Source organism: Paralichthys olivaceus, chromosome 6 (genome assembly GCF_024713975.1).
Source record: "Paralichthys olivaceus isolate ysfri-2021 chromosome 6, ASM2471397v2, whole genome shotgun sequence".
Lineage (NCBI taxonomy): Eukaryota > Metazoa > Chordata > Actinopteri > Pleuronectiformes > Paralichthyidae > Paralichthys > Paralichthys olivaceus.
Window position 1 is genome coordinate 22523435 of NC_091098.1, and position 22772 is coordinate 22546206.

At 44.7% G+C, this 22772-nt stretch overlaps 1 protein-coding gene across 9 annotated transcripts in view; it reads left to right on the top strand.

The window, feature by feature from the left end:
* camta1a (calmodulin binding transcription activator 1a) overlaps positions 1-22772 on the top strand; it is a 275197-nt gene that overhangs the window by 131980 nt on the left and 120445 nt on the right. For all 9 annotated transcript variants that reach the window (XM_069526124.1, XM_069526125.1, XM_069526126.1 and 6 more), the window contains one exon: positions 21685-21820. In XM_069526124.1, coding sequence (XP_069382225.1) covers positions 21685-21820 — 136 coding nt within the window. The remainder of the gene's footprint in view (positions 1-21684; positions 21821-22772) is intronic.

Consider the following 22772-nt stretch of genomic DNA (forward strand, 5'->3'; position numbering starts at 1 on the left):
AAGTGTCTTAAGTAGTTTCAATTGTTATATTGGTTTTGCAGATGTGTGTCTACATCGCAGCATTATTGGCGCAGGCTGGCTCATTACAGTCGGCCCTCGAGACTGTCTGATAAGTTTTAGCTAAATCTTGGGTTGTGATCATTTTCAGTTGCTCTTGCAGATTTCAAATGTAATTTTGAGCAGCATATTTTGAGCCTTGCAGTGAATGATTTGAATGGAAGACAGGAGAGAACTGCCTGGCATTGTTCTGTCTTTTTCAGTAGCCCTTCATAACCCTCGAGTCAGCCAGTGTTGCGACACAGTGTCGAGTGGAGAGAAAGCAGAAGAACTGAGAGCAGCCCGGGTTGGCTGGGGTGAAGCATTGCGTGCTGGGAGTTGTCTAGACAGTCAGGGATAACAGGCCAGACAGAGGGAGGGAAGGAGACCAGCAGAGGAGTCTGGGCCAGAGGGAGGCCATGTCGAGGGCACGGCTGGATGGGCGCCTTATCTAAAATCACATCTCGTCGCCGTGGAGTTCAGCTTCTGGACACTAACGGCATTGACAGTTGACAGGGAGAGTGGCCACTTCCTGGCCCTCCACATCACTTACTCCTGCATCATCCGGTGACATCCCTCTCTGTTTTACCCTGACTCCTCACTTTACGTTGTGACTCATGTAAAAATAAAGCCCAATCACCAACCGAGTCTACCAGGAAATTTTAATTGTTCTATCTTTTTTGCAAGAACTTACACATTTCCTTAAAAGCCAATGTCTGGCATGATGTGCGCTCTCTTGGCGACTTCCTGTCTGGCTCTGCCAAAGTAAACTACATGGCTTTCATCTGTAAAATCACAAATTCATGGGATCTCTTGTCTTTTATATGAGATAAGAGGGTTTTTTTTCGAGCTGATCTGTGGCAGTTGAGGAAAAATGTGATGACTAATGTCTTCTATGTGTAGGACTCGGGCTCATCTCTCTAACACTCATTATGCCTGAGCCCTACAACAGTTTGGAGGGCGTCTGAGGCATTGCCACGTTGCCCATATGCTTTCCGCGGCTCCTATCTGTCAGAATGTCAGGACGTGGCGGGGGTGCGCTTTTCTGCACCAACAGAGGAGTGGAGCGCAACGCTACGGGAGGGCCTCATTACCGACACACCCCGCACAAGAGAATCGGGGACGGGCAAGAAGGCACACTGAGCGTTGTGTTTAGAACCAGAGGGTGAGTCATTTAAAAGGCACTCAACCGAACCAAAATGCCCCTCCCTCTTTTAGCTCCATTATCACAGCAGAAAATGTGACGGAGGATTTTTCGAAGTAAATGCTTTAACAAATTAACAAAGTAATTAAGGCAAACAAATTGATTCCCTCAACAATTTTAATTGAACTTTTGCCTTTGTGTCTCCATGTGGCCAATCCTCTCCTCACCCACAAACCAACAAACCACTTCTTTATCTGGATTGCAATTTAGGGAACATACGCTGTGGCCCACACTCTCCTCTGGGGCATCTAACCGAAGCCAAGACTGAGGTTATATCACACAGTGCTTGCTTTTTGTGGAACAAGTAACTCTTAATCTGTGGGTTTCAAATGTGTCTCATTTATAGACATTATGAAGAAGTGTTTGCACAAGTCTATACACCAGATTTTTTTCTTTTTAGGCTATGCATAAATCATTTGGCTCTTATTATGGTCTGCGAAGCAGAGAGATCCCAATTGTGCATGGTGATGCAGAATACAAAGTAGTAAGGTCCCCCCACAATTCTCAGCCCTCCATCACCACTGACCCATTAAATTTATATTGGGCACCACTTTCAGATGGTCAAGGCAAAAATCAAACTTTTTTCCTTGACAATCTGTAATCTATACTCTGTGAATTAGGGTGCATTAGTGATCGCTTCTCACTCAGGTGGTTCAACTGCTCACTGGAGAGAAGCTCCATTAGAAATCAGAGGAAACTTTAGGATAGGTTTTCTTTATGACTTTTCAAGGAAGACGTTTAAAAAGTTATCTTGACTGGGGGAAATTCTTCTCAGTTGTCTAATGACTATCAAGCAGCTCATCTAAATATCTACTTTATTTTCAAGCTGTTTGAGTCTCTTTCTGTACAATTGCTCTAGCTCTTGAATGAATATGTATTCATGTAGAAAATCTCTATTTAAGATGAATAAAATGATGTATTTCACACAGACAAGATAGTTGGAAGGTCATAAATACCTCAATATTAATATATTTTGCAACTAGCAGCAATATTCTCTTATAATAACAACGTTCTTATGGGCTATGAGTACATCTGTATCTAAAATATTCATGATGTTTAACAATATCACATAATCATGCAGGGCTAAAAGGTATAAATCCTAATATTTTGTGCCATTTAGTGACAGTTATAGCAAAGCTGTTTCAAACTAACAGGACATATATTAGTGTTTAATGGTACCATTTTTACAAACTTTTCAGCCACTGTCAGAGTGCATGCTGGGTACTGTAATTCAGTACGTGTGCTGCTCTTCCAGAGATGACCACAGGCTCAGAATGGATCCGTTCGAGATATAGAGGGTGGGGCTCATTGCAGTGCCACACAGCGCTATCCCATGTCCCCTAATTAAATCTCCCAGTCCCATGTAGTGTGGAAGTTAGCGGTTCGGCAGATGTAGCGCCATGTTAAACTTTATGTTGCTTGAAAATGGCTTCCGCTTCAAGTGCATTTGAGACAGAGATGGTTTGACTGTAAAATGATGTGTTTTATGGCACCGTTATCAGGGCGATATTCCTTAAAGATGCAGCGCTGCACACTGTGGCATTCTCCGTCTGCAGGAGGGGAGCAAATTGATATGAACAGATCAACAGAGCTATGCCCTTCTGGACGTCCTTGGCACCATACTTGGCCCAGAAATTGATTTCTCCCCATATCTCCTATGCCAAAAAACTCTAATTCAGAGACTTTATACTCCCTCTGCTGACACATTTTGTTCAGGTTTTGGAGAGGATGTACTATCGGAATGTCATTCATTTCCTTCCACCCCCCCCCCCACCGCAGTTTTAAAGTAACCTAATAGTATTGCAGCATATTTTATGGAGGCATTTGTCAACTTTGCGTATGTGTATTGTATGTGCAGGGGCAGTTTATCCATGTGTAAGAGCTCTCTGTGTATGAATTGCCAGGAGCAAAGAGATTGCTTTTGATTTAATGGCTATTGTGCTTGACTTTGTGTGTTTTCCACTATAGTGGCGTGTCCTTCCCTTGTCTCTGCTAAACTCTCTCAGTCCAACATTATTTCACACATACTCATACTTACACAAACAAGGCACACACACACACACACACACACACACACGTTGGCTATGCTCCATTAGGTGGGCCGTGTCTTACACAGGAGGCTGACGTCACCACTTGGCTAGGGAATATAGGATGAGTTGTGTGCATGTGTTTGTGTGTGTCTCTCTGTTTGTGTGTCTCCGGTTCCCGTTTTATTCTCAATGTCCTTATTGTCTCTTCCAGGGGACCAACCCCCCCTCCGCCCTCTTCTCTGTATTTGTGGCCTGTTGGATTGTATTGATCAGCCTGTGAGAGCTTGAAAGTCTAAAGACGAGGACACAGAGGGAGTATGAGAAGGGGGGGAGGGAGGGCACAGGTGTTTTTCAATTTGTGCGCGTCTATGTTAGTGTGTGTGATTGGTGATCAAATAGAAATAAAAATAAGTATGTGGCTCCTCATCCCCTTTGAGATGTGAACTTTAGATCTTACATTTATTAGTCTCATTGGTGATTCACTAATACTGTTGCCATGGACACATGAGATTGTGTGAGCTGCCTCTGTGTGTTGCTCTTTTTATAGAAGCCGTGAATGAAGATTTACAACCAGGTCATATCACGTGAAGACCTATTTCATAAAGTTTCCAGTCAACTATAAGCCCCAGGGTGGAAGAAACAGATGAAACTGCAGGTGGAATTGCAGGCATCGTTGTTGTGAAAGGTGACAAACCACGGTTGAATTGTATAATTTGTTGACTTTTGCTGTGTTTGTGGCTTCTAAAGGTTTAAAAGCTGGATATTTTGAGCAGTTGTGTCCGTGCTCAGGGAGGTGTGGATGGAGGTTTCCTCCCACAGAGACAGACTGCTACTTTTCACACTCTCCCTCAGGGCCACACCACCGTCAACTAAGCTTCTAGTAACACAACACAATACAATGTTGGTCTGATCAACTTGGTTGGATCAGTTGTTGTTGCTGCGGAAGGTTGGAATTCCTCCCATAGTTCTGATGGTCTTTCTGCTGAAAACTGGCAAAACTCCTAAACCCAGAGGGGTTTTTTTCTTCTACATAAAAGGTAAATGGAAATGGCATCAAGAAAATGGATTCAAAAGGAAATATGTATGGAGAATGCAGTTTTTGTATATTCTGTTCTATTCTTTCTACAGCAATTCAATAGATGCAAAACCAAAATGTTGGAAAAAAAATCAACCAGTGTTTTCCAGTCATACTATAGAAAATTCAAGAGAGCTCTCCTTACCAGTGGCAGTCATCTTGGTTCTCAACTGAGATGAGTCACCTCGGTCATTGTATCACAACCTGACCTGCCTCAGGACAGATGGAAATGTTTCCTAACAGGAGGGGGACCTTACACATCTGCTAGAGTGAATAAAAATCAGCTTGGTGATTGGTCACATTATGGTGACATTGTGGTGACCAATCACCTTAATGTATGCTCGCTACATACCAGCTCTGTAGGCATGGAGTGTGTTTTGCTGGCATTGTTTCAGATCACTCACCTCACAGAGGGCAAGGTCAATGCTAATCACTGCTTACATAATGGATTTGCATGATCATATGGGCCCTCCATCTTAATGACATCAGTGGAAAATGCCATCTCATACATTGCTTCAGAATATCCCATCAATGCACAAATGGCATCCTCTGTAGTGATTAAGAAAGCCTTGACACATGGCTAATGTTGTTATCACGCTGTTCAAACCACTGGGTGACCATTTGTGTCTTGTTGATGGGGACATTGACATCCTGGAAGGCACTGTTCCCATCAAGAAAGAGATGCATTATGGGATAAAGGCAATCACCGAAAATTAATATATTATCAGCATAGAGTTTGCCTAGCTGATGAAGGGGATGCTGGGAGAGAGTTGTCATCACAGAGCCAGCTCATTATATATTCATATCGATGTTTTGATTAGGCCTTTTTTATATATAACATGCAGGCAATGACAGTGGTCAGACTTAGCCTTCACATTTGCTATTTGAGACACAGAAACCGCTGCTCATACTCTATATTCTGCCTCATTCCTACTTAAAGCTCCAACAAATGGTGAATGAGGCACAAAACAAAGAGTCCTTTGAAGAACAAAGTGAACCTGCCACATACAACTGGCTGAAGATGAATCCCATCGCAGAGATTGCATGCTTTCAAGACAGGGGAGGGAAAAGCATCCCCAACAACAAAATGATATAAATTACCACTGTTATGGTTTATACGGTTCAATTTAATGTGCTTGTAATGATAAATTATTTTGGTTATGAATCTAAAGTGGACCTGAGTGCAGTTGGAGCAGCAGGACTGTTAGAACAATTGCAGCTGTCTCCCAGGGCTGTGGCCATTAGTCAATAAATTAGAAAGTAATTAGTTTCTGCTTCTGTGGCTCTATTTGAAGCGCTTCACACAGGTGTAATGAAAATTTATTGGAGCTGTTGATCCGGAGGAGAAAAGAAAAGTAGAGGATTTGCAGTTTGTGAATGTAATGCAGGATTTCCATCTGCTCCTCTCCTTTTTTGCAGCGACAGTTAAAGTTAGCCACGATGACCCGTGGCTTAGTTGTTCCAAGCTTTGTCAACCAAATATTTTGTGTGGGTGTGCAAACTCTTTCAATCCAGGATTTTAAATACAACTTACATGAAGACTTTTAATGAAAGGAGCAAAATCAACTTAACCAAAATCAACTCTCAGACATCATCCTGAACCTTGTTCCCTTTGGTCTTCATACAGCCCAATAATCTTTCATGTAACACTTAGACTGTGTCGTCCCAATCCTAAATCAAGAGGTCGAACATCAGACTTTACCTAAATGGACAGCTTCACATTTCTCTTTCATGCCATTGTGTGTGAATCAAGGCAGTCACACAAAAGTTTTTGTTGGCAGACGACATCAAGGCTATTTGTTTTGTCTGGTGGAATGTAAGGTCATCGGGAGAAATTGGAAAACACTCGCGCAACTGCGATGTCAGTGAACAGCATGAAAGACGGACAGAGGGAGGGAGTGGCCGTGGCAGCATATGGGTAAAAAGAAAAATTAGAGGTGAAAGAGAGATGAGGCGGAGAGAGGCGGCAGCGAGGAGACGAAGAAACAAGCGAAGGCGTGAAGTTGTCAAGACAGCGACAGACAGAGGGAGAGAGAAAGAGAGAGAGAGAGAGAGAGTAGAAGAAGAACAGAAAGGACGAGGAGTGGACGGACGGACGGGGACAATGAGGCAGATCGGTCCCAGCCCAGGCTACGGCCAATTAGAATAAAATTAGCCGGACCTTGGCAAAGGCTAGGGCACACAGTAGGGCATGAAGAGAGGGAAAGAGGGGTGGGGGAGGGGCAAAGGGGGGAGAATATCCCGGTGATTAAAACCAAATGATTAGTGGTGTGCGAGGCAGAGGGCTGGAGATCTGGGGTCATCTGAGCCTGGAGGGAGAGGGAAGGTCTAATAGTAATGAGAGCAACCTTCCTTCTCCTCACCGTCACCCTCCCTCTCTCACCCTCTCTCCACCCCTTACCTTCCTTTTCTCTCCCTCAGAGTCAGTTTTTCGTCTTCTAACCATTTTATCAATCTCACGCTGCTCTTTTCCCCTCATTCTCCCATACCCCGCTTTCAGTGTGCTTTTCCTCGTCTGCGCCTCGTGCCTTTCCGTAGTAAACCCTGTGACTATCTATTACTATCTTGCTCTTTTGGCCAAAGCCACACACTAATGCTATTGTTCTGGGGGGACAGTTTCGCATTCTGTGATAAGCATAGATTTATGAGTAGTTTGTTTATCTTTTTTTAATCACAAGTGTAGATCTGCAAATGTCGGCTAATAGATGGATTGAGCTGCAACAAAAACTCAACACGATACTGACATCTGTTGCAGATTCAACATGTTCCGCTTCAGTTTTTTTTACTTGAGCTAGAGTTTGGTCTGATGCCCATTCTTGCATAAAGAAATCATCATCTGTGTTATAAATGAAAGATACGGATCGAATGAACTTCCCCATGTAATAACACCTTGAAAGATGAATACTTTATAGAGGACGGCAGGTAGCAAAAATAATCCCCAAAATATGTTTTGGGTTTTGAGTTGATGAGCTCAGTTGCTGTTTTTTGGTCCTGCAGGCATCCTCTGTACTTTGTGCATGTCATTCTGTTGGCGTATGTGAGTAAATGCTTGTACATGTAAGGGAATTTAAGTATGTGTGTGTGTGCGTGTCTATCTTTCAATAATGAGGCCTGCCCCTTGGCATGTTTAATGGCCAGAAGCATGCTAATGGCCGGAAGCAACACTGCTGATGCATTTACACTTTAGGCATCAAAGCACAGTCAGAGGAGTGGTGGGCTGTGTGTGGTTGTCTGTTTCCGCGCTCTTCTGCTTGCTAGACCCTTTCAAGCACCTAATTTGACTACCACCCTCCCACTTCCACCCACCAGGTTCAATGATGGGTCACCAAACAACACTTTAATGCCAAACTTTACTTATTCAAAGTTGTTTTTTTTAACTTTATTTGACGCATCCATCCTCTTTTGAGGTTTCTCATATTGTTCTCTAATTTTGAAATAATTTATTAGTTTTTCTTCTTCAGTTTTTTTGTGTCTCCATCAGGCCATTCTGGCACCAGGCTTTGGGCTCATCTCTCATCTTAGCTAAAATGGGCTGAGAAAGTATACTTAACATTGGCCACACTGAGGGCTTTGGTCATGGAAGTTAAGGAGAATCCAATGGTCGCTCTAACAGAGCTTCAGAAGGATCGATGTAAGAACCCATCGCATGGACAGCAGCACTATCATCAATCCAGTCTGACTTGTTTTGTGGCCAGATGAACTCTTAATTCATAGAACATCTGGGCAGAGACCATTGCACCATTAAAGAGAGGAATTGCCCAAACACAAGTGTCCAACATTTATAGAGATTTGTCCAAGAAGAACTGAAGCACTTATTGTCTGGATACTTTTCTTAAAGATAATTTTCACACATTTCTAAAAACACATTTTTGGTTCGTGTGTAGGAATGTGTGTAAGCAATTTAAAATGAATGTACAACATTAGAAAGTGGGCAAAAAGGGAAGTGGTCTGGTAAATTTTTTAAGTCACCATATAGCTTATGTTTTTCCTCAACTTTATACACTTCACAAAAGCTTTGCTAGAGGACTCAGCACCCACCTAGAGAAGCAGCAGAGCAGTTAATCACCTTCTCCTCATGACGTCCGCCATGAGAGATATCATTGTGTCTTTTTCCAGGGCGGCAGCCAGGGTGACACCAATGTGCTGTGAATCAACAGGCAGTCATGCAGAACATGCAGAGAGCTCTGATAGCCTGAGAGGAGAGAAATCCAGCTCCTAGATGATACTCCAATCCCCAACTTGCCTTAATTACAAAACCTTTGCAAGCTTTCCTAAATTAGATTTTCTTTGCTGTGGAAACACTATTTTCTGGCAAGTCAATGTTTTTCTTGCAAGACACTTTTTGCAGGAGCAAAGACCTGATGTTTATCTTTATCTTTATTGTCATCTGTGCCTTTACTGCCCCCGTCTCACATCCTCTTGTTTATAGTGTTTCCATCAACCTCTCCACCACTGTCTGTCTGCCTCAGTGTCTTAGTGTTTGTTTTGCCACTCTTCGGTAGCAGAGAAACATTTCCTCTGCAGAGAGGTAAAAGTACAGTAGGCCCTGGAGGACTGTGGGAGATCAGAAGACATGTCAGAAGTCTGGTGGGTCTTTTCCACACAGACCCCATTCAGATATGTGGTTGAAGAGCAAACACAGCCCCAGGTCCAGGCCACAGGTCTGTATCCATTGGAGACAGAGATGGCCCTCACTGCAGTCAGGCAGCCAGGCTCAAATAAAGAGATCTACCCACAGGGTGGATTGTTTGGCGAGAGAATGTAATTCTGTGTGTTCCACTCAACAATGGTGAGACACATAGGCAGCTGCATGCACAGAGGGAGGAAGAGAAGTGACAAATAGACGGTATACTATATGTGACCATTGTTTGAGTTACCAGATTGAACTGTTGTTGGTCAGCGATTATCTGTGCTACAGAACGCACATGATGAGTTTTCAGTTTGGAGAACATAGCAGGAAAAAAGGGAGGCAAATAAAGTCCTTCCCTGCTGGCAACCTGTGATGACAAGCCAAGCCAGGAGACTTATAGCACAGTCTGACACATAAGGCCTGGGGGCCTGTATCACTTTGAAACACGAAAAGGAGAAACCGAGGAAAACTGCAGAGCCACCTATGCATTGTACTGTATTACAGTGCCCCAGAATGGCCTTCGGTCGAGGGTAGGCAGTGGCAGTTTCAGCCGGCCGTAGGGACAGTGGACAGGAGGCCTGGTCAAGTGGACGACAGGGAGGGTCACAGGGTCCCCTGGGGAGGAGGTATCCCAAAGGGGTGGGCAGATGGGCTCTAGAATGAGAGCGTTCCCAGACAGGTGGATGGCTGTCACCCTCATTTCGCCACCGCCAGCAAGCAGGTGGCCTCTACCTCCTCCTCTTCCCCTGAAGGGTCACCTTCACATGGCACTGCTTCCCCCTGGGTCCCATCCCATCATATATACACTGTACATACACACTAGTGTTCACACACCGACACACACGTACACACCATTGGTTCTCATACTGCGCGACTCTCAGTCAACCCCGGCACCTGGGGACTGGGCGCGTAAACAGTCGCTCTCAAGGTTGAACCCAGGTGTTTCATTTCCATTAAGGCTCTCATCACATTCACAGCCTCCTCCCTCTGACTTTGGTCATAACACAGACAGAATAGTCATTAAATTTCAGATTACCTTTTCTTTGCCTTTGTAGATGTTGATATGCGCGGGGTCTATTTTCGATGTCTGTCTATGAAATAATTATCTCCCAACTCTCTGCCCCCGACATCTTCAAAAGAGGATGTTCCATTGATGATTTTTGCCCTACATCATAGCTTTGCTCTTGCTGCGACTCCAAAACCCAATATACCGTAATTAAACTAACAAAGTGACATCAATAAAGACAGAAGTGCTCTGTAATTACAGTCTTTGCGAGGACATCATAAGCAGGCAGTGTCATCACCCTAACGAAGGAAATAAATCGATGGCAGACAGACAAAGCCCCACTTTACAATCCTCCTCCTCTCTGACACACAAAGCCAACCATAAACACAACAGTAAGGCGAGAGTTTAATGGCGATCTTAAAGTTGCAGAGGCCACTAGCTTGTCTTTACTGCTCCTGCCCAGCAACACAATGGGTGCTTTGGCACTTTCACTACTCCCTTCCTCTCCTTCATTAGTTCTTCTTCTCCCATCAGTCTGCCTTTTCCCTCCCCCTTCCCTCCTATATGGTGTCTAGTCTCCTCACCCTCTGGAGACACATGAGTGGCAGGCCTCCCCCCCTTAATAACTGTGTATTCCAATTCTGACACGGTTGCACAAAAACAGATACACATGGATACACACACACACACCCACACACACACACTATAATAATATGTTGCAAGATTGGCATTCCCATGTTGCCTCTTCCTGCAGAGCGCCATGTGGACAGCAAGGCTAAATGTCAAGGAAAGATATTTAATTCCGTGTGCTCACACACACATGCATACAGCTGCACTCAAAAACCCAGCACAGACAAGACACCCCACACTGACCCAAACGTTGTGTGGAGTGTGAGGCTAAATTTCAAGGGATGATGTAAATTCGCATGATTGCTTCCAGAAGTAGTTCATCACAATGCCAACGCTGGCCAGATCAGTGTCTCATTGTCCTCCAAGAGTTTTCCAGGGCAGGACAGTGTTGTGCCCCCGCAAACCATGCAGAGCAGGCCGGGTCTGTGTGTGTGTGTTGTGGGGGGCACCTGAGATTATCTGTTCTGATATCCAGACCTGTCACATTCAGAAATGACGGAGTATATAAACCAGACTCAGACACTTGGATCATAAACAGGAATGTGTGCTATGTTTTAGTTTTGTGTAACATTTTTTACACATTCAACATGATCTCGCTGCGACAGTAGTGGATCTCCCTCAGCCCCCTCTCCTCCCGACACATCATTTGTTCAGAGACAACCCCGCTGAATATGACATTTGGAGGAAATATGAGTGACTGATGAGTTGTAAAGTTGTTTATACTACTAACTGTATGTGCCACATTGATGAATAAAACATAGATTTCATTCTAGATGGCGTCTCTAGCCAGAAGTAAACTCTTTGCCATGCTGTAGCTGTTGCGGCTCCCCCCACTTCTCACTGCCTACTTGCTGGAGTGAGTGATGAGGAGACTTACTTGTGTATCAAATATGGGGAAAATAGTCAATCAGCTAGGCCGGTGTGACAAGCCTGCGTGCTGCTGTATTTTGGAAATGCTGCTGCAGGAAGTGTGTAAAAGTAATGCTCAGTGCCAGACTGAGGATAAACATTTTATGGTTTTGGAATAGGAGGGTTACACCTCTTCCTTTTCTGGAGGGCATGGCTATATGCTCGCTGCGTCTATGTTTAGTCCACCCAAAGCTCTGTGGGATTTATTACACGATGCTCACACCAGCACTGCTTGTGTGTGTCTGTATAACTATGTGCGTGTATGTGCACTGCGTGTGTGAGCATGTTTATAAGAAAGAGGAAAGAAGGGAAATAGAAAGAGTGTGTGGATCATTTATGGATGAGAGTGTTATGTGATTTAATGCGTGGGAGCTCCATGGGCCACTGAACTTGGAAAATGAGATGGCAGAGGTGGCCGTGATTAGAGGTGTGCCTTGCTGCCTTTATGAGTATATATTCAGATGTGTGTGTACATGTAAATGGACAGCGGTAGATAAAGTGGCGCACACACCGTCTGTCATCATCTTCGTGTGGATAAAGCATATCATTTTTTGAGTGAACCGCCAGCAGATGCAGAGTTGACTTATCCTCTGCTTTGCTCATCCATGCTGTGTGTTTGTGTATGTGTATGAGGTCCTGGCCCCAGCTGATGCATCAGAGACAGAGCGGAGTGATCCGAGACATGTGCCAGGGGCCAAGGTCAAGGGTCATCATACACAAACATACCCGGAGAAATAGAGTGTAAGAGAGCGTCTCGGCCAGTGGGACATCCCTCACCCTTAACACCGTATTCTACCTACAATCTTTTTTTCTCTCTCCTGCTTGACGCCATTCTTCTGTTCCAGTTTATTCACAATAATAATAAGATCAACAAACCACTTCAGAAGTAATACAATTTTCATAGCATGTATAATGAGCACAAAGAGTGATATTTACATTAGCAGTAGACAGGAACAAGAAACAAAAATGAAAATGTCAGGGTTCATAAAGGAAAGAAAAACTGTTTAGATTCATATTATATATGCCATTTTAGTTTTGTATTTATATCCTCTTTGTTATGACTCACAAATATGAGAAAACTATTCAAGCCAGACCCTCTAACTCGCGTGTCTGTGTTGTCTGTGACAAATATTGTCATGTTCAGAAGCACGACGGCTGAGTTGAATTAATCGTAGTCATGCAGTTCTGTGAGGATTATCTGTGTATTAGTCCATGCCTGGACGGGCATTCCTACATCAAGTGTCATAACAACAGATCGGCTTGCACTATTGTTTCATGGTCAGTGGTCAGCATATTAACTTCAGAGTGTGGACAGCATTTTAACAGCATGGTTTATTTTTAATTGTCAGCAACCAGACAGAGCGAATCACTGTTCTTCTCTTTTGTCTATTTATTCCTTTACCTTGTTTAACCAGACTCACTGGGCCTGATGCTCTGTTCTGTGAATGCCTTGCTCCACATTTAGACAGTTGCACACATTCACAGCTGGAAGGTTCCCAATCCCACCGCAGTCTGATCTTTTGGCCGACTGCGCTGCTTTAATCTGTTTTGTAGAAAGTTGGATCACAACTGATTGCCCCACACACACACACTACTCTGCAGCGGCGGTGCAAAGGCAAATCAAAGCTGAGTTTGATGATCAATACATTAACCGATTACAGAGACTCGCCTGTGTTTATGAAAATACATCCAGTGAATATGACTTTTAATAGACAACAACGAAACAGGAGCAAAGCAGCGTGTGGCATTAGCATCTGATGTAGCTGTTTTGGAAAAAGAGCATTTATTACAACACATCCACATTCTCATTGACATACAGTAAACAAACCGCTCAGCCTTCTACGCTACGGTTACAAGATTTTAACCACACCAACGTCATTATAATGCTTCATATAATGCTCATAAATCATCATCTACACTAGTCCCTAAAATATAAATCAAACAATTCAATGCAAAATTCACCTCTGCATTTTGTTTGACCAGAATGACTCTGTATTTACTCATCCATCCCTGTCATTTTCCTGTTTTTTTATTTTTTAATGCTATCCGCAACGCTTTAGGCTCCCCTCTGTTGATGCTCTGTATTCTCAACATCTTGGCACGGCTTGTATTTACGAAGGCGAATCACAGTGTGTCAGTGTTTGTCTAAAATCCTTACAGCACACACAGGGATCAGGGAAGAAAAGCCTGCACTGTACCGTAAACGTCATCCTGGAATCCAATCTGAGCATTACAGTGGAGGTGGCTTCTCCTCCACTATGTTTAGTGTTACCTCGGGACCATATAAGCTCTGTGATGCAAGCATAGACTGAAATTTGATTTGATCTGCATGGCTGCCGTCATTTGACCATGGCTGATGTCCGTCCTTTTCACCCGCACTCCCTATCTGCGCCTGAGCTGCCACTGAGCCCTGGGCTCCAATTAATCCCATGATGCCTGGTTGTGGTTGGTATGGTGACCAGACGGGGCACACACACAGAGCTGAGATTCCCAGGTGAAAGGTGGGATAGACTTTCAGATTTGCTCCAGCACACAGATAGAGTTACAGCTCAATTTCAACCTCTCGCCCTCACTGGTCTATCCTCATGACTAAAATAGGACCAAGGAATAGGACAGCGGAGAGGAAGAATGGCTTCTTCTTTTATCCCTCTCTATTTTCCTGTCTGCCTCACTTCCTTTTCCCACTCCTTTTTTTCATCACTCCCTCTTTTCAACCCAGCCCCCCCCCCCCCCCCCCCCCCCCCCCCCCCATCACTGTGCTGATGTTCTTTTGTGACAGAAGGGACTTTGAGATGTTGTTTTATAGCTTGGTCAGCTTGTAGCGCTGCACTTCTAACTCTTTCTTTTGTCTTACTTAAAAGAGTGTAGTTTTTTTGACTACTTGTAGTTTTCTTTACCCTTCTCTCTTCTCAGTCGTCCCCATTGCTTGTGCTTCATTCTTTTAGCTTTTTTGTGGACAAGGCAGAATTTGTGAATTAATCATAAGTGGTTCAATAGCTGGCCCTAGCTGTGCTCTGTCACTGAGGGATCAATAGGAGGAGGTCAGTGGCACTGTGGTGGCGGAGGAGAAACAAGGTGGGCCATGTCCAGGTGATCCATAAGCTCGGTCCGCCATGAGTCATGATGCAGAGGAGAGTCTGTCCTTGTCCCATCCTGTCTTGTCCTGGTGTCTACAGAGACATCTACCATCATTTTAGGTGGACTTCAAGGTCCTCTTGTCATCCCTATCTTATCTAAAATGGTGTCTCACTTTCACTTTTATGAAATATCTTGTACAATACAAATAATATGTGTTTTGTGCTGATGAATGATAATGAAGTTCATATTCATACTGTACAAACCAGAATGACGAGGATTTCACAGATTGTGCTGCACTTTTTTAAAATGAATTGATCCCGTCTTTGCGTTTTCTTCCATTACTGCATTTTACACTTTTATCTTAAACACTCTCAATAACACAAGTCCATGTTACTTGTTGAATATTGCATTGATAGTAAAACCAGTAGAGAGAAATAAACATCTCTCGTCCTCTGCTCTGAAAAGGGTTCATGACCACATCATTTACCTAGTGGCTGAATTCTCTGCTGCTTGTTTTAATGGAAGGCAAGCTCGTAGTCACTGATAATGAAAACCTGCCGTCTAGTCAGACTGAGATTTGATTGCATTAGTATTTTCTTACCATGGGAAAATGTAAGCTGCTAAAACAGCAGTTCTACCCCATGACATAAAATAAGGCTGTATGCAATTCCCTGCTGCCCATGCATTATTAAAAGTACAAAAGCATCTTCTTTACAAAGTGTCATAATAAGGCATTGCTACAAGACTTAAGTCTACACATGCACGATGCACACAGCGTGTAGTTGTCAGCAGGACGTGGGCTACAGAGGAGCTTCATTCTGATAGCGCCTTTATTTACAACACACTGAGATACACTACGAATGATTTGTGAAGATTAGCGGAGAGGATGTGAGGTATGAATCACCGTCTCTCTAGTTCTACTTCCAAGTAAACATATGCACACTGACTACAGGTTGAAAATAGCATTCACCGCAAATATGATGTGGAGGGGTTTTGAGCGAGCAGTTGAGAGTCATCAACATTTCAACACAGTTAAACATATTATATGCGCTCTAATACACACGTACAGAGTGTATTTCAAATGAATAAGAAATGTCTTGACAGCCAAAACCTTACAAGCAGTGAAATTCAAATTCCGTGTCACCTAAGCTGTACATCAAAGCTGAACATTAGCCCTCGCTGCTGTGTGTGTATGTGTTGACACAGGGAACGGAGCAGTAGAACCCGTGTATAACATGGCTATTTGTAAATAATGTCCCAACCTCATCCACTGGCCGGGGCTGAGAGCTTTAAGTCTGAGCAGTGATGGCAGCCTCCCTGAAATGTGCATGAAACCGGCTTAGTGCTATCAGCGCAGCATCACCGCCAGTCACCAGCCTCCCTCTCATTCTGCCAGGCTGCTGCGGACCAGATAAGAGCAACACCACCCTCCTCCCCTACTGCTTCCATCCGCCTTATGTTGCCCCCCCATCAGTCCACCCACCCTCCCACACCAATTCACCCTTATCCTCTTTACAAGGTCTTATAGGGACAGAGACACCGATGTGTAGCTACAACCGTAATTTATATTCTTTGTAAATTGTCTGTGATTTTTTCATTGAGATAAGTGCGGGGGGGGAACATCTGTTTTGTGCTGGAAGGCAGTGGGCCAGGGCCTGAGTTCTGTGGCAATCACCAGTAGTATAGATAGAGGGAAAGAGGGGAGGCACGCGATCTGTTTCCCTACCCTGAATTACAACTCCAGGGGCACCGCTACCCTCTCATAATTACTGTTGTATTCAGTCGAACATGTTGGCTAAACAAACATTGTGCTCCATCTGCACAGCCTTGGAGATCACTACATGATGCCATGTTTGGCATGCTTAACTTCATGATTCACTTCAAATTCATTTCACTCGCTGTGCCTGTTTCCTCTCTCAGTTGTCAGTAATACTGTTTAAAGATGAACATGGTGTTTCAGCTTTCACAGACAGATCAGATATCAACATGTGAGGGAGAACGAGGGACGATACGACGTGATTTAAGATGTTGCGTAACTAGTTCCAGCTGGCTGACCCACTGCAATGCCCCTTACTCCTATAATTAGCATGTATAATTAAGCAGTCTTGGTTGAAGGCTGTGGCCACTCAGGACTATAGCGTCAACATAACTGTGGGCATCACAGTGACCAAGCGCTGAGGCCTCATTGACAGTCAAAGAGGAGCGCGACCTGCGGCGTCTCGACATACGAACATTAGCAGGGGGGAGTTGGAGGGGTTCAGAGCGGCGCAGACGATGAATCTCAATCCTGAGGCCGTGGCAGATTTACATTTAAAGTAGTTTTAGCGAACGCCCCACTTCCTGATGCATTCTTTGGCAGGGTTGAAGGGAGCGGCTTATCTGCGAGTCATCAATTCCACGTGATGCGTTCAGATACGTCGCTCCCAACACGGAGGCAACACCTTTCTGCTCACACGTCGAGCTCAAACATGGTGTGTCATCTAATAGAGCGCTGCTGCTTGAAGAATAATTACATCACACATAGAAAACACCTCTGCTCAGCGTCGACAGCTCCAGACGTGTGCGTGTGTTTGTGTGTTGACGCACACGTGTTTAAACATGTGACCTGTGTTTTACCTGTGATTGAAAGGACCAGTAATGGCCAGCATCAGTGCGTTATTGATGTTCTGTCACTATTCTCACTATTAATGTTATCCCTAGATGGAACAACAGGGCTACTCGAAGCTTGGTGTGTATTTGTACATGTGTGTCATGCTTTTGTGTGATGGCCCAGGGGCAAATTTGTGCCTCTTATTTATACTTAATAGGGTCAGTGTGTGTGACAGAACATTTAGTTGTGTGTGTGTGTTTGGATGAGTTGTAGGTGTGAGTGGGGTTGTTGACACAGAGGGGTAAAGGCTGTGATGGCTGAAGGCTCTGATGGGTAATTGAGAACAGCAGGTGTTGCCTCCCTCCTGAGCCACTTCAGGCCCCAACCTTCTCACCCCTCCTATCTTCAAAGCCTCGCTGGCCCTCCTCTCCTCCTCTCCTCATCTCCTCTGCTCTGCTCTCCTCTGGTCTCCTCTTCCACTTCCTTTTCCTCTTTCTCTGCTATCCTCCTCCTCCTCCTCCTACTCCTCTTTCTCTGCTATCCTCTTCCTCTCCTCTCCTCGTCCTCTCCTCTCCTCCTCTCCTATGCTCTCCTCTTCCTCTCATCTCTCCTGGCTGCACTGGAGAAAACAGCGTGTATGGTATCAATCAAACCCGGAGCATCATGGGGAATAGGAAGTGAGGAGGGGGACTGGAGCCCATCTATTACTGCTACACTGGTTCCCCAAGACTGAAATGGTGTATTTCATTCTCTGCAACCCGTTTGATAAGAAAACGCCCACCAACACAGAATTCTTACCATTATAAGCTGGAATGCCAATTAAAACACTATATGCTCATCTTGCACTTGAGTGCACAGTGATATACTTGAATAGTTTTGTGTGTGGTAATGCAGTAATAGCTTACTCCTGAAGTAATATATTGAGTATTTAATTTTTTGTTTCACTAATGGTTACCAAAACTTCTGCATACTTCCAAAACAAACCTGTCTGTTCCTCATAAATCAAGTTCAATCACTGTTTCCTCAGAACATTTGAGGGTTTTGGAAGTGATGGATTCTCCCCACTGATCTCTTTTGAAGCAGGAGAATCAGCAACACTCACTCACATTTGTTTCTCACCATCATTTCTGTCTTTTTTCTGCCTTTCGTTATTAGCAACCAAAGGCCTTTAGGCAGTGAAGCTGAGCCCATGAGTGGTGGCTTGCCTGTCTGTGGGCCAGGGCTCCCCGCTTTGGCTCTGTTACCCATGCTGAACACGTCACCAGCCTCATAAACCCCCCACCTCCCCTGACTTTTTCAAATGAACAAATCTGATTGAGCGAATGCCATTACCTGGGTAAATGAATGATTCCTAAAGGACTGGACAAGGCCTAACACCACCCTGAGGGTAAAGCTTATTATCGCTGCAAACTCCAAAGAGGAGAGAGGCGGCTGTGAAGCATGTGTGTGCACTTTGTCAGAAGCCTGTATTTCCATATTAATATGCCACATTTAGGCATCTGAGACAGAGGGCCTCCTGTCACGCTTCTCTGATAACAGAGCAGTTAGCTTTTCCCCTCATGTATAAATATGTATAATTCTGATAAGATTAATTGAAACGCCTAAGTATACAGTAGTAGGAGATGAGTGGGGGGAATAGACAGAGAGAGAGAGAGAGAGAGACAGCAGGGGGGAGAGGAGACACAGTAGGTTACCTAAGCCTGTATTTTCCACTGGTCTCTGCCTCAGACCTTCTCCAGAGTGGGAGTCTGGGCTCTCTCCTCTGGGTCCAAAGTGCCTTGAATTGAAAATAGCATCTACCTAACAGTCACTCAAAAATAGCTGAGCGAATAAGTTTTTGCGCCAAGCCGATAAATACGGCGTGGAGCCTCTGACACCGAAGCCTCACCCCAATTTCCAGTGCTCTGGAGGAGATCAGATAGCCCTGTGTCATTTGATTTTCTGCCTTATCTCATCCGCGCCCATCTTTTTGTCTCACGCAGGGCTACATTTTAAGAAGCACACACTCCTTGTATCTTTCTGAAGGACAAAACCCAGAATGATATCGAAACAAATAATAGGATCACACTCCTGGACAGGGCCATTCCGGTGTTTGATTGAGACCAAGTGCTGATGTAGGCACGTCAAACCAGTGTCCTTCAAATGACATTACGGATGCAAATCTGTTCACATTGAGATTGCAGCAATCGGCAAAACTTCTTAGTTCATGATTCTGTCTTTATGGTCACACCTCCACGCTGTGTGACATTACAGATGTTGTAAACCAGAGCACAATTTATACTCTGTGTATATTCCATACAGCCATTGAGAGGTTCCACTTCTCAAACTGACCAATAAAAATGTCTGTTTAAGAGTGGTTTTCTGCAACGTATGCTGGGTGCAAAACAACAGAGGGCAGTGAGTGAGGAGAAGACAGCAGGAGAGAGAGGGAGGTCCGGGTGAGTGGAGGTGAGGGATCCTGAGACAGATGAAACAAGAGGGGGAGAGAAAGGAGAAGACGAGCTGGAGCGAGGGAGGAGACAAAGACATTCCCCGGTGCACAGCCTGAGTTGACTGACGGCAAGAAGGGAGGGCGGTGGAGAGAGGAAGGGAGGAGGAGAGGGACGAAGGGAGATCTGCAAAGAGTGAGCACGTCAGCGTCTGAGTGGCGTCTCCCATTAGAAGGTGCTGTCAAGGGCCACAGAGGGGGGACTGCAGGGACCCCACCTCCCCCCTTCTCCTCCCTCTCCACTGGCCCCTGAGATCTGGCTAGGAAAATGATTGATGAGTGATACCAAGATAAACATGCGCCCTGGCCCCCAAAGGCAGCCCTGCAAAATGATGCATGCAGCATTATAAATAAACCGTGTGAAAAAAATTAACGATAAACAAGAAAACAATGCAAAAACATTTTGGATATTGGTGCGGAAAACACAAATCAACTCGGCTTTTGTTCTTTGCTTTGATTCGAGCTCTTCTAGTGTTTTCTGTCTCTAGTTTTACATGTTTGTGTCGTTGTGTTTGTTGTGCCTATATGCATGTGAGCAGTGAGCACAGGCCTAACAAGGTTCACCAGCTGACTGGATGGTTAAGCCGCCCTCAACAGTTACACAACCTCTTCAACAGCTTGGGCAGGTGGCTTTCCACTCGTTCACTGTGAGGCACCAAAAACTGAGGCAAACCTGTTCTCATTTGGGAGAGCTCCAGGTCGTAGCAGCTGTGTGTGTGTGCATGTGTGTGTGTGTGTGTGTGTGTGTGTGTGTGTGTGTGTATTGTTCATGTTGAAGAGACCTAAATTGACTGACACATTCACATTATAGGAACTTATCTTCATCCTTATCTTCAAAAAAGCAAGTCTCCATATGATAAACCATTTAAATTCAAGGTGAAGAAAAGGTTAGGCTTAAAGGGATAGTTCACCCAAAAATGAAAAAAATTCACTCATTATCTACTCACCACTGTGCCGATGGAGGAGTGGGTGAAGTGTTTGAGTCCACAAAACACTTTTGGAGTTTCAGGGGTAAACAGTGTTGCAGCCAAATTCAATATAATTAAATGGTGACCACTTCTTAAAATGATAAAAACAAGAGGACCAAAATCCGATCCCCATGAAGTTCTGGTTAAGGTTAGAGGTAAGAAGTGAATTGTGGTCTGGTTGACATTAGGGTTAGTCATGAATTGGTCATGGCTAAGGTTAGGGATTAGCTTTTGGTCAGGCTGTCCACAATGAAAAATGAGTGTAAGTGTGTGTAAGAGAGAGAGAGAGAGAGAGAGAGAGAGGGAGAGAGAGAGAGTATGTGAAAACAAATGTATACTCACAACACATATCTACACCACAATACACAAAGCCATGTTCAACCGCTCGCTAATTGTTGAGTAAGTCATAAATGTTTTATGCAACACTTTCTGTTAATGTTTAACACTGAGCGCCAAATGCCTCTGTTACAAATCGAAGTGGAAAGGCAGATTATCATCAAATACTTACATTATATCATTATGAGCCTACAGGCTGTGGTCTGGTGGAGGGAGAATGAATTATGAATGGAGTGTGAGGGAGGATCTTCTCTTCCCCCCCTAGGGACTTCCAACACCACTACTCATTTAAGTTGGATGAATGAGAGACAAGGAAGGAAGGGCCCCACACACCCCCGCTCTGCTCGCCTTACACACTGGCCTTCATGTAATTTACTCCGTGAGAAGGAGTGTCACTTAAGCTGCTTGCAGCACACACACTTCTCATGTGAAAAATTGTGTGCTGAAGCTTTGTTCATTGTCAAAGTGTGCATACCAATACTAAAAAACACCATAACGGAGCCTTGTCATCTAAGTCACTGGTGCAGTTTCTGCCCGACGCAGACTCATGTTGAGCCTCTTTGTACATCTCTAAAATGAGTCCCAGAGCTGTGCTGTAGCTTTGCCTAAAAATTCTTCTCATCTCATCTTTCTGTCGTTTGCTCTCCCTCTCTCTCTCTCTCTCTTTCTCTGTCTCTCTCTCTGTCCTGTCTCCACGGATCCAGGCCGCAGAATGGGTCGATGATACTGTACAATAGGAAGAAGGTGAAGTACAGGAAGGATGGCTACTGCTGGAAGAAGAGGAAAGACGGGAAGACCACACGGGAGGATCACATGAAGTTGAAAGTGCAGGGAGTTGAGGTGAGTGGGCTGACAACAGTTTGGCTTTCGAGGGGAAGGAGGCTGGGTGGGGGCGGGTACGGGGCAGGACAAGAGCCAGCCTTCGCTCTGGCACAGACAAACACAGGTTTACAGTGAGCTCTCCCCTGGCTGTAATGGAGACAGTCACATGCTGCAGTTGTCCCGCGTCTCCAAGGAGCCTCACCAAGAAACAATGCGGCACAACAATAGTTTTCCCTGGGAAGCCAGTGGAGTGGAACCGATTGTTTGTACCTTATTAAGGCTCTGGATGTTGCCTTTGCTCCAGAGAGCCTACATTAATCTTGCTGGCTCAAAGCAGTGCTGTGGAGCTTGCGTTCCCTCACCTCACTCCAAGTCGCTCCCCATACCAGCCACAGCCATAAAAGACCTGGTTGTTTCTGTCCTTGGCTTACCCAGGCTCAATCTTACTCAACCTGAGGTGCTAGCGTATTGGCTGATTTATCAGCAGCCACATATATGAGAATAGGTAAGTCTCATCCCCAGACTCCTTCACTTCCCCTTCTTTCAAAAGGTACTGAAGTTTGGATTCTGGTCTTTTTCACATGTTCAGCCACAAGCACTGATTCCAGAAGCACAGGAGCTCAGATAGAGCAGAGGTAGAGATGTGAGTGTGGGAGATTTCCTTCTTGCAAACACACACACACACACACACACACACACACAGGCATGTGCTCAATCCGTGCACATGTATACATAACCTAACCACACACTTCAGGGAGTGGTGCTGTGAGCCGGTGTCACACAGCGTGACAAAGACAAAGCTCAGGCATTCTCCCAACAGGAGCTCTGCTCTCTGTTTGTACTCCTCCAGATATTTGTCACTTCATGAAAATGGCCTCCTCCCTCGCCGAGCCAGCTCAGTGTCATCTCTGGTCCTGCAGAGGTCTGATAACCTGTTGGGAATACGCACATCCACCTTTTTGGACTGGTT